Source organism: Cibotium barometz, chromosome 7 (genome assembly GCF_041138505.1).
Source record: "Cibotium barometz isolate CiBa-2024 chromosome 7, ASM4113850v1, whole genome shotgun sequence".
NCBI lineage: Eukaryota > Viridiplantae > Streptophyta > Polypodiopsida > Cyatheales > Cibotiaceae > Cibotium > Cibotium barometz.
The window spans coordinates 8,326,350-8,338,580 of NC_141052.1; the positions used below are offsets into that span (position 1 = coordinate 8,326,350).

General features: G+C 46.5%; 1 protein-coding gene across 6 annotated transcripts in view; it reads left to right on the forward strand.

The window, feature by feature from the left end:
- The window catches only part of LOC147636650 (uncharacterized), a 50,492-nt gene that overhangs the window by 13,378 nt on the left and 24,883 nt on the right, over positions 1-12,231 (forward strand). For all 6 annotated transcript variants that reach the window (XR_015266183.1, XR_015266184.1, XM_086800109.1 and 3 more), the window contains exons 3-4: positions 3,025-3,108; positions 4,080-4,209. Coding sequence is in view for 4 of the 6 variants with exons in the window: in XM_086800109.1 (XP_086656235.1) it covers positions 3,025-3,108; positions 4,080-4,209 (214 nt within the window). In the remaining 2 variants the exon portion in view is untranslated. The remainder of the gene's footprint in view (positions 1-3,024; positions 3,109-4,079; positions 4,210-12,231) is intronic.

A 12,231-nucleotide genomic window follows, 5' to 3' on the forward strand; every position in this document is an offset into this window, starting at 1 on the left:
GGGGTTTTTGACAACGCGACTGAGAAGTCACAAGAGCAAGTACACGACGAGTACCTGCTAATAGAAGGATACCATCATCCTTCTTGGTCTGAGACACCCTTGTAGAGGAAGAGTTCTTTGCTTCTTTATCCCGTTTCTTCTTGTGACATTGGGGTGATTTATGACCCTTCTTGCCACAATAATGACACTCAATGTCCTTGGTTTTAGAAGATCTGTTTTGTCTTTGTCTTTATCCTTGAAGTTCTTGTCAAAACCCCTTTCCCTTTCTTCTGTTGATTCTTCCATCTTTATCTGCTTTCATCTCGAAGATGAAAGATCTCCGAGAGCATGAGCCTCCCTTGAGCACCAAGTTGAAGAAGAACCACTTCATCGCGATTCGCGTGGCCACCTTCATCGAAGCATGGAGATCATTTTCTCCATCATCATCTACTTGATCATGAACCAAATCTTGGATTTTTTCATCGCTGCCTGCTGATTCAGAGTTCCTTCATTGGCTATAGTGCCATGTCATCATCTGGTCGTACGACTGTACAGAACCATACAACTGTACGGACAGGCGTAGAGTTGTACGAACTGAAGATTTCAAAAACCCTAAAACTGCTCCAAAAATTGCTTTTTGGAGATTTTTATTGCCCAAAAACCATTAGAACAGGTTTTAGATCAGTTTTCTTGCGAGAAAAACCTTTTCCATGGTTTTCTTCATCGACAAGGTTGTAGGAGTTGTGGAGATTACTCATGGGATGAGCGAGTAATTCTTGGACTTGGATTTGGACTTGGACTTGGATTGGAACTTGGACTTGGACTTGGATTGGAACTTACTAGCCCGGTGAGAGATACTTGTGGGTCATCCCCGTGGTGTGCTTGGCATCAGAGTTCTCGTGCATCGACATCGACATCGACATCGACATCGACATCGACATCGGCATCGGCATCGACTTGGATATCTACATCGGCATATCTGTTTGTTTTGTTTTCATTGATTGTATTGATCCTCGCCAGCATGCTCGTGGATTGTTCTTGAATAAATTCCTGAAAGGGGGCGGGGCCTGTGAGTGTGGTGTATTGTGCAAGATCCCTATTCCTTTCTCTCTCTCCTCTCTATGTATATCTTTATCTCTTGGACACGTGGTTGAGTCTGTCATTGCACGCCGTGTGTTGTGGGCTTACACGCTCTCCAAGAGACGGCCTTCCTCTCCGTTCTCAGTTATGCCCGTTGGACTTTTCCCCCCTCCCTCCTCCTTTCCCCATTCTCAGGGTATTCTTGTAGTATACATGGATTTACACAAGCCTAACAACTATTGTGGCCCAAAGCCTTAAACTCTTCAAGAATAAAGGCATATTGCAGAAGATACTGTTCTTGCCAATGTAGACTTTGCTTTGGTTGTTGATGAAGCTTGAAGCTGCAGCAGATGCTGTTATTGGCAATGTAGAACTTGATCTGAGGTCTCTTCCTATGCAAAAGCGTAGGCTTGCATACACACAGAGCACTACATGTGTGCTGTCCATATACATACAGCTTCAGTCCACTTGGACTTAGCCATCCATACAGCCTCTTTGAGTCCTTTAACATGGTTAAAAGAGCCTACACTGTTGCAAAAGCAGAAGGCTCATTTTCCAACTCTTCTCTGCAGTCATGCGCGCCTGAGTACCTCTTTGAAGCTGTCCTTACACCTTACATGTACAACTTTCTGTTTGCTACCTTGCAGACAACTTGTTGCACAATTGCTTTCTTTCTAGCAGTCTCACCTGTTTATTTGCAGCATGTACAGCTCTCTTACAGCCTCTGTACAAATCTCTTCCATGCATCGAGAGTAGATACAGGAGTTCATTTTCAGTACTTTTTGTTACCATGTTCAGTCTACTCATGGAACTTTCGTATCACATGTTGGTCTCATAGACCCATTGGGTCTTTTGTAGACGTAAATATATTCTCTCTGTCTCTCTCTCCCCCTTGCGACCCAACTAGGTGTGAATATGGAAGGAATACCACATTCTCTCAAGAATATGCTTTTCTTCCCAAAGTAAGCCTGAACATCGTCAAAAGCAAGTCTTTAAAGGTCAAATATTGATAACCTACAGATAGAACCATGAATAAACCGAAGTCAAAGGCCGCTCAACTTTCAGTGAACTGGTTAATTTTGGTCAAAGCTTCTCAGAAATGGCCAAAACTAGCCAAATCTGGCTCAAATGGTAGATACAGTCAAAATAGCCACATCTAGCCAAAGCAGCTAGAACTATTCTCTATTGCATATAGTTCTTCCGTCTATTAGCTCTGAAGCTTAAGACCATGTCTTCATATAGTTTTTCCCATAAGTAAGTTACTGCTTTTCGTTTTTCTGCCTTTTCCGTTTTATTTTTTGTTTTTATGCTTTTTTAATTTGTTTTCTTTTGCTTGGCTTTTTTAGTTTTTTTTGGGTGTGTCTGCACTGATCAGCATCTAATGAAAGTAGACTCAAAACAACCTTGGGCCCACATACAGAGATCTTCTAGAGCTGTGCAGATTTTGAGAGAGTGGAACCACAGTATTTTCTTCTTCTCCACTCCGACGGGGCTTTTATGGCAGCATAGTGCTCCCAATTGGTTGAGATCTCCCTTTGTATGATTTTATTTTACTTAATAGAAGTCTCTTTTCTGGAAAAAAAACAACCGGTTTGACGAGTTCTTTGATTTGACTTTAATATCTCTAATGGCTTGCCTGTTCTGGTGATAGGCTGCCATGGAGGTGGGAATAGGGCTTGCTAGGAAGGAAGTGATGTCTAAAGTCTATGCGCATGCTGGTGTAGGCATACACATGTGATTGTTGCCTGTGCATAGGTGCATTTATGTGAGCACTGAGCACATGCTGCAATGTGCATGCACGTTTTTTGCACGACCATGTATGCTTTAGAACGTTGCAAGAGCTTGTTGTTTTTTCAGTTTGTTGATCTAAGCTGCAAGTGTTACTTCTTTTCTTAGGGTGAGCTTGGGGGTGCTTTGGCTTTGACTTTGTCTAGATGTATGGCATGTTTGTGGTGGTGTGAACAGACAAAAGACATTAGGATTGCGTACTTGGTGTAATCAATGCAAGTCTCTTCGAGGACAATTCTGTGGTGACTGCCTATTTATGAGGTAGACTCTTGTAGACCATTCTTGCTGTTGCACTTTACGAGCGTTCCAGAGGGAATTGGTTCAATTATTTGCTACTAGCATTCTGTAATACTTTCAAATGTCAATCAAAGATTCATAAAAAAACTCTTATCAAGCATTTTTCTGAATTGCATTTAGTAGGTTATGGTAAATTATCTACAGCCGCGTTGTGATTACAATGGAAATCCTGGGATGTGTTTCATTCTTGAGACTTTACCCTAAGGACTCAGCTGCTATGTTCATGCCATACTGTGGCACCCTTGCATGAAATCATCATGTTCACTGTTCACTTTCAGCCTTTTCTGCGGCCTGTTACAATTAGCCGTGAATCAGCATGTCAATCTTCAAACTTCAAAATTTATTTTTTCAATTTGGTAAACATGTCTACAATATGTTTTTGAGGATCTTAGTTGTGGAAGAAGATGAGGTCTATGTGAACTAGAATGGTACAAATATCCCAATTATGATTGTCAGGCCCTAAAATTGCAAAGCTCTCATGCTTTTCATTCTTTCAATCTTTTTACGTTTGAAAGTTTCATTGCAACTAAGCTTTGCAGAACTTAGAACAAAGACTTCTATAGTCATCCAAAAAAGTACTGCCTGCACCCCCAACCCCAACCCCATCCCTGTCCCCCCTCTTTCTCCCTCCCTCCTACTCTCATTGTACCACTGTAGGGAATTATGAACAAGTCCTTTATTCCTATGCAAGAAAAAAGCAAAAAAACTTTTGGGTTACTCTGTATGTATACATGTATTTGTAGATTTTCACATCGTGTAGTTTGCTTACTCTGTAACCTTTAACCAAATTAAGAAGACTTTTATGGTTTAGACAATACAAAGTGGGATGTTGTCTTCAAAAAAAATGTAAACAGCTAAGGTGGTGACTTGCAATGAATTATGTACCATACTATCAAGAATTTTATGCCAAGATGGTTTTCTGGTTGGTCAAAAAGGTATGGGGAGAATGTTCTCGAGACTAGCAAAAACAAGGATTGGGCTTGTCCTGGTTGCCGTGGAATATGCAACTGCAGTTGTTGCCGAATCAAGAAAGGCTGGGCACCTACAGGCTCAATGTATCGATTGGTAAGGAATGCTGTTTTGCCCTTGCTCTAGCAACATATGCTTGTGGATTCTGACATAAAGATACCCATGTTTGCTTAAAATCCTGTTGTCTCTAGCGATCCATTGACTTTTTTCACCCCTCATGGGGATTTATCATCTTGGAAGAATGCATGGAGATAAATTATTACACACTGTTTAAGTGAACCATAGTTAATAGTTCACTGTAACTTGGAGAAATCCCATCAACTAGTGAAGGTAGTCACAAACGTTTTTGGGGGTATGTGAGTGTTCAGTTTGGGCGGCAGGGGGGTTGGGTAAAGGGCCTCAAAGATGGTTGACGTAGTCTTGCCATGATGAGAAAACTGCCACTTTTCTCAAAACTTTGACAAAGACCTTTACATGGATCCTTTGCTGTGCGGGAGTTACTTTGAATTTGTTCTTCATTGATCTGTGAGGCAATGCATCTTATTTTTGCTAACAGCCCTCAATGTGTTTGTTCAAGAATATCGGGATAATCAGTTAGGTTGCAGTGTCTATTTATCATAGCCCATTTCAAGAAGCTGAACATTCCTCTCGTGTGATCTATACCATGTGAATAGAAATGGGTTATATGGTCCATCTTGTCGTGTCCGGAGCACGTTCTAAAACAGTTGCGGAGTTCCATCACCAAGGCGAAGTGCTGTGCTCTGCCATTTTTGTTGGGATGATGATGTGCTGATCTAGTACAGGTGCTTACTGTATGGTTTGACTCTTGTGATGTTCTGAAGTTGGTTTTTTCTTCATCTCTTACACTTAAGATGGTAGTGTTGTGCACTTATACCCCCGACTGGCTTATATGTGCACCATGTCCTGATTGATAAGCTTCCAAATCACGAGAGGAAAAGGGAGCAATTTTTAGTAGTCTCTAAAGGATGTGTCTGTCATGTTGTGTGCTTCCCATGGTCATCTCCAACCCATGATTGCGTGAAATAGTTTTATTAACTCTGTCCGTTTACATTGTGCCTTGCCATCTTTACATTACCCTGTGGGCTAGCCACCCTATTTTTTCCCCATTTTTCCCCTATTTTCTTGGCATTTTTCCGAGGTCGGGTGCCGATGTCCAAGTCGGCCAGCCCCTTACCTATATATAGGTGGGCTGGTCTCTCCCATTCCATATGTTCATTAGTTGAGTTGTGTGGTTCATGTGGTGACACACTTGCTCCCTTTTGTATCCTTTACTTATGAGACTACTAGGTCTCTTGCTCGGGTTTGTATTCACTGCAGTATGCCTTTTGGATTCATATCTCTTTCTCTCTTGCACTCTCAGTTGAGCACATTCTAAGATCTGCCCTGTTCTGGCAGCCCTTTTCACCCTCAGATCTGCCCTGTTTTGGCAGTCCCTCTGCACCCCTGAACCCTGCTCTACCTCGGCATTTTCAGGTTTGCATTTTTGCGATTTCTGCAGTCCTATTCAGCCCTGCAGATCTGCGTTTACCACTACCTTTTCACCGACCGTACCATCAGCTCTGACATTTTTTACAGTTCACCAACGGTCTATCATCACTGGGTTGCTCTATTAGAGTCTCACACTGAGCTCTTGTACTGGATCACACATTATAGTCATCTCTTCGTTCATTCACGTGCACCACTCGGGACGGCAGCCCTCTCTGCTATTCTCCAGCCCTCAGGTATTGCAGCACCCTCGTCACCAGAGCCTGCACCACTCAAGACGGCAACCCTCTCTGCTCTTCACCACCCCTCAGGTATCGCAGCACCCTTGTCACCAGAGCCTACACCCCTTAGGTACCGCAGCACCCTTGTCACCAGAGCCTGCACCACTACACCTTCTGCTGCCCACTACAAACATCTACCACCTTGGAGTGCCTCCGCATCCACTGACGCGAGCCTTCGACACAAACCACCTCTCGGAGTGCCTTCGCCTCACATTGACGCGAGCCTTTGTCACCAACCGTGCTTCCGCTCCGACCTCATCTTTGCTTCTTCAACGGTCTACTACTCAGTCTCCTCACATTTGAGGGCCTGTTGTACAGGATTACATTCACCATCATACATACACTCTCATCCATTTCATGCTATGTTGATTTGCTCTGATCTCTCGTACATCTGGTCCTTTCACCCTCACACCCTTTGCTTTCGTTCTGTGCAAACTCTATCATTGTATCGTCGCTCTAGGCTTTGTGCGTTTTTTTTCCTCATCTTCAGCCCTGTTTTCAGCCTCTCCCTCTCTCTCTTGCACTCTCAGTTCAGCACATTCTAGTACTCCCTTTGCTTCCGTTCTATGCACACTCTATTAGAATGAGTATGGATGTACACATTTGAACAGTATGTATTGATGAATGGGTTCTCCCAAGGTTGGTATGTCACTATTGTGGATTAGTCCGTGATTAGCTTTGTAATTTTTGTTTTGTTAATAAAAGTTATTTCTTGGCCATTTTTATCCATGGATATGCTTACACTAGTGGACTCAAGTGGTGCGATCTCCCTAGAGTGTTTAGCTCAAGTGGTGGGCTAGTGTTAGCTCTAGTGGTGAGCTAGTGGTTCAAGTAGTACTATTCCCGGAGCCTGGTGGCAAGATAGATCAAGCAGTATGATTCTTGGATCTATGAGGATTCCTTGGTCCTCATGACTAGGTGATTGGTACGACTTGGGTAAGTGGTACGATCCTTGGACCCCATGGTCAAGTAGTATGACTCCCGACAGACTAGTGTTAGACGAGTTCGCGATACAAGCAATGTGAACGGAGATTTCTTACATGAGCACCCGTTTCTCAATGGACACCGTTGGTGAGGTTGCTTATAAACTTGAATTGTCTCCCTGAGTGCAAGTTCATCTCTTTTTTCATGTGAGTAAACTCAAAGAGAAACTGTGGGCGAGAAAAACATTGTGTCACCTCAAGAACTTCTTGATGTTGAGGACTTTTTTTTCTGGGAAAAACATCTTTCTATTAGTTACTGAAAGAACAGCCACGAAGGGCTAGATACAAACTTGCCTTATGTACAGGGCGGGAATCAAGCAATCAAAGGAGGGTAAAGAGACGCTTCTTCTTCGGGCTGGCCACTCTTTGAGGAGAAGGGGGAGAGGGGGGACAACCACAGAGGTGGTCTGTAATGCCAAGTGGGGTCACCACCTCTATCAGTGAGAAAAGGGCCAGGTTGCGAGAGCCTCAAGAAAGCTTCCTGCTGCTTCCGTGCGAGTGGACTTGGCATGACCCCGCTAATCGGGAGGAGACTCTGGATGCCCCCTTCTTTGCATATACAACGCGGCTAGGCCGCAAGATTCAAATGCCAGAGATTGACGGCACCCCGACAGCAGCAACACACTGCCAGTCACAAGGCCTCTCACAATGTTTCCTCTCAGTTGATGTGACACTCCTGAGCGTGAAATCCAATCACCCTCACCCTTTGTCAGGTGCAGCCACTAAAATCCTCTAAGGGGAGCTCAGAACTTTCTAATCTGCCATGGGATCCAATAGAAAAAGTGAGCAGACAAGAATATCATGCATGGTAAACATGCCTAGCCACAAAGGGGGAGTTGGGTCTCGGATAGGAGTAAGCCATGTAGGGATTCAGCTGTTAGGGTTAGGGTTTGGAAGGTACTTCAGCAAGAGGCGTGAGAGACAGAGAGAGGAACACGACTGCTCATGTATTGAGTGTTGATAAAATGAAGTACAATAGCCACATAAAATATGTGCCCTAAAAGTTGTGTTAGAAGTCATCTCCTGTCTATTTGTATACACCAGGGCCTCTGTTGTGGGTGTGCCCGCCCGTATATCATTTTTCCACACTCCCCGTATTTTTTCCCTATTTTTCCCATTTTTTCTTAGTGGCTGGAGGGCTGCCAGGTGATGCCAGTACCACTCTGAGGCTGGCCGACTGCATCTGTAGCAGTCGTGGGCTATCTGAGTGCTGGCCGACTTGTTCTGTGCAGATGTGGGGCACCAGATGCTGGCCGACTGCTGTTTTTCAGCAGTCGTGGACATTTAGTCAGTCGTGGGCCTCTTCCAGAGCTGGCCGACTGCCCTCATGGGCTTGTGTATATTCCCCCCCATCCTCCTCCACTTTCTCATTCAGTTATCTCCGGGATCTTGTGTATAGAGAAGAGTTTACACACATCTCTCAGTGTTTCTTGTGCTGATTATTTTCTGCAGTCTACTTGCTCTTGTCTACCCAAGTTTGGATATCATTTCCGCTGCATATTCTGACATGGTATCAGAGCCCTAGGCTCTAGCAGATCTTGGGCGTTTTTCTGAGCAAGAGGGGGAGCAACAGGTTGCTGATCGGTGGACTGTTTCGGGCTGAACGGGAAGTGAAGGTGCAAGAGGAAGGCGGGCAGAGGGGCTGGACAGCCACTTGCATATTTTCTGATTTTCTGATTTTTCCCACCCACCCACCCTTTCAGGTTACTCTCCGAGATGGCGGATTTACTCGAGATGGCAGAGAAGCACGTGAAGATTCCGACTCTCCCCACGTTCCCAGTGGATCGTCAGTTGGACGGGTCCAATTATGGCATCTGGAAGGTCATGATGGAGTCAGTTCTGGAGTCATATGATCTTGCTGATTTTATTATCAAAGGGGTGCCAAGGCCGGAAGCTGAGGAAGGGGAGGTTTTATCAGCGAGGAAGGACCGAGAGGCACAGGCACAAATGTGGGACCGTGTCAACGCCAGGGTCCGGTCATTTATATTCCTCAATTGCACACCACAGGTGATCAACCATGTGAAGCACATGACGCTGGCACGAGGCATATGGGAGCACTTGGCTTCTTTGTACAACAGGGTATCACCCATGAAGCGGATATCCTTGGAAGTGCAGATGCGGGTTATGAACCCTGCAAAGTCTTCGACGATGCGGGAACACATTAACAAGCTGCAAGCCCTTCAGCAGGAAGTCCTTCAAGCTGGGAAAGAGATATCGTCCGAAGATATGGCCATCACGTTACTTTCCCACTTGCCTGGTCAGTATTCCGCTTTCTATTCCCACTTGCCTGGTGGCAGGCTCAGCACCATTACTTGGGAGGAGCTTGTGCCAATGGTCTTGGACCAGGAGGAACGTTTCACGAACCCTCCTCACGGCGGAGGTTCGGAGGCCTTAACTGGCCAACGGTCGAAAGGCCGTAATACCAACAAAGGAAAAGGGAAGGCTTCATCAGATAAGTCTTCCGAGAAGAAGCCTGATCCAGAACGAGAGAAGCTGAAGGCCGAAAGATCGTGTAATGATTGTGGCGAGAAAGGCCACTACTGGAGGAAGTGCCCTAAGCGGACAGGGAAGAGTGCTGAATCCTCAGCCTCAGCTGCAAAGACTCCGGCATTTGTGCACTTGGAGATGGTGGACTCCGATGATTCATCGTCTTCGAGCGAGGAGGCAGTTGGCTTCACCGCAAAGGATACTCGGGAATGGATTCTCGACAGTGGTGCTTCCAGGCACATGACTCCATCCCGTGACTTCTTCCTGGATCTGAAGCGGCAGTCAGGTCGTATCTTTATTGGTGATAACTCCACTATTCTGATACATAGTGAGGGCCGGATGGAGATCATTCCCGACGGCAAGGGGGGCAAGCATGCTTCCCGTGTTCTTTACGTCCCTGCTCTGGGCTTTCATCTTCTGTCAGTGCATGAGGTATGCAAGACTGGCTTTCGGGTGGAATTTGAGGAGCATTCAGTTGCTCTAAGGGATCGTGAGACAGGCAAAGTTGTTTGGGAAGGCGGTGTGGAGAACGGTATCTACAAACTCTCTGCACTCTCCTCACTGACAGGCTCTCAGGTCGGAGACTTGTGGCACTTTCGTTTTGGCCACTTAAATGTGGATGCTTTGCGGCGCGCCTTCCGGGACCAGATGGTGGTTGACTTGCCAGATGTTGGTAGTAGGCAAGGACGCTGCAGTTCTTGCATACGTGGTAAGCAGCACAGGGAATCCTTTCCGAAGCAAGCTTCCAGGCGGGCTTCGAAACCTTTGGAGTTGATTCACCCTGACTTGTGTGGACCACAGCAGATACCATCCTTGGGAGGATCTCTCTACTTCATGCTGCTTGTTGATGATTGTACCAGATTCACGTGGGTCTACTTTCTTTCACAGAAGGACCAGGCTTTTGCTCGGTTCAAGGATTGGCACGTGATGGTGGAGAAAGAGTCTGGATTTCAGGTCAAGACTCTCAGGGCTGACAAAGGAGGGGAATTCTCCTCGACTGTATTCTTTCGGTTTTGTGCAGATCATGGCATCAAGAGGGAATTGGCCAATACCGGATCGCCTTCGGAGAATGGAGTTGTTGAACGTAAGAACAGGACTGTGGTGGAGATGGCGAGGACCATGCTGGAGCATCGAGATCTTCCTCGTCCCCTCTGGGGTGAGGCTGTGGCGACAGCTGTCCATACCATTAACCGCTCTCCGACGACTTCTGTACCCCATATGACTCCATTTGAGGCATATTTTGGCAGGAAACCCGATGTCTCGCACTTCCGTGTCTTTGGGAGTGACGCGTATGTACATATTCCGAAGAAGCAGAGGGGGAAGCTTGACTCCAAGTCCCGCAAGCTGGTATTTGTGGGGTATAACTCTCTTTCCAAGGGATACAGGTTGTATGATCCAGAGAGGAACGAGATTGTTGTCAGCCGGGATGTGGTCTTTGACGAGCATGTTCCAGCATCCACTGTCGAGGAGCCGCCACTTCTTGGAGATCCAGAATCTGATGATGATTCCCAGTCTATCACTCCAGTTGATCCACCTCAGTCATCACAGGAGGTTGAGTCCGCAGCTGGAGTTGAGCCCCCGCGACCACAGGAGGCTCCACGATCTGTTCGAGTACCTAGGTGGTTGATGGACACCCTTCGGGAGTCAGGTGTCACGGAGCTACCCTCCGAGTGGACCACAGAGGACGGCCCTCGAAGATCACATCGAGTTCGAGATAAAAGCAACACGGCGGAGCTTCTTCAGGTAAACTATGCTCTTATGTCTCGTATCATGCGGGATAAAGAGCCCACTTCCGTAAAGGAAGCCCTTTCACAGGATACTTGGAGGGAAGCCATGCAGGTGGAACTTGACGCCATCGAGAAGAACAACACTTGGGAGTTGGTACCGAGGCCGTCGAAGCGGTCAGTCATTGGTGTCAAATGGGTCTTTAAGACCAAGTACGCGGCTGATGGGTCGGTGGACAAACACAAAGCCAGGCTCGTGGCTAAGGGTTATGCTCAGCGGCCAGGCATCGACTACGAGGATACCTTTGCACCGACAGCGCGGATGACCACGATTCGGACCGTTCTTGCCCTTGCTTCTTCTCAGAGGTGGCCCGTGTACCAGATGGATGTAAAATCGGCGTTCCTTAATGGTGACCTGCAGGAGGAGGTGTACATAGAGCAGCCTCCAGGCTTCATTGTTCCAGGATCGGAAGGGATGGTTTACAGGTTACGTAAGGCCTTGTATGGTCTTAAGCAGGCTCCGCGGGCTTGGAATCAGAAGATTGATTCCTTCTTTATTCGGACTGGATTCCAAAGATCGGTTGCAGATCCGAACCTGTATCTCTTTCGGGAACGCGGCATGGTCACACTCATCATCCTTTATGTGGATGATCTCATTCTCACCGGCGGTCATGTGGAGCACATTGGAGTGACGAAGGCTGCCTTGTCAAAGGAGTTTGAGATGACCGACTTAGGCTTACTCCACTTCTTCTTGGGATTGGAGATCTGGTAGACCCAGAGGGGGTTTTCGTCACTCAGCAGCGGTATGTTCATGAGTTGCTTGAGGCCTTTGGGATGGAGAACTGCAAGCCTATTACTTCGCCGATGGACCCGAACACAAAGTTAACCGTTACAGATCCTTGTGAGCCAGTTGATGCCTCGCAGTACCGGAAGTTGGTTGGTTCATTGATCTGGTTGCTGAACACCAGATTGGACTTGAGCTTCTCCGTGGGGCTGTTGAGCTCTTTTATGCAGACGCCATTGAAGACTCATTGGGACGCAGGATTGCGGATCTTGCGGTATCTGCAGGGTACGAAGGATCTGGGACTCTTTTACACAGGAGGGAATGGAGTCAAGCTCCAAGGTTGGAGTGACTCA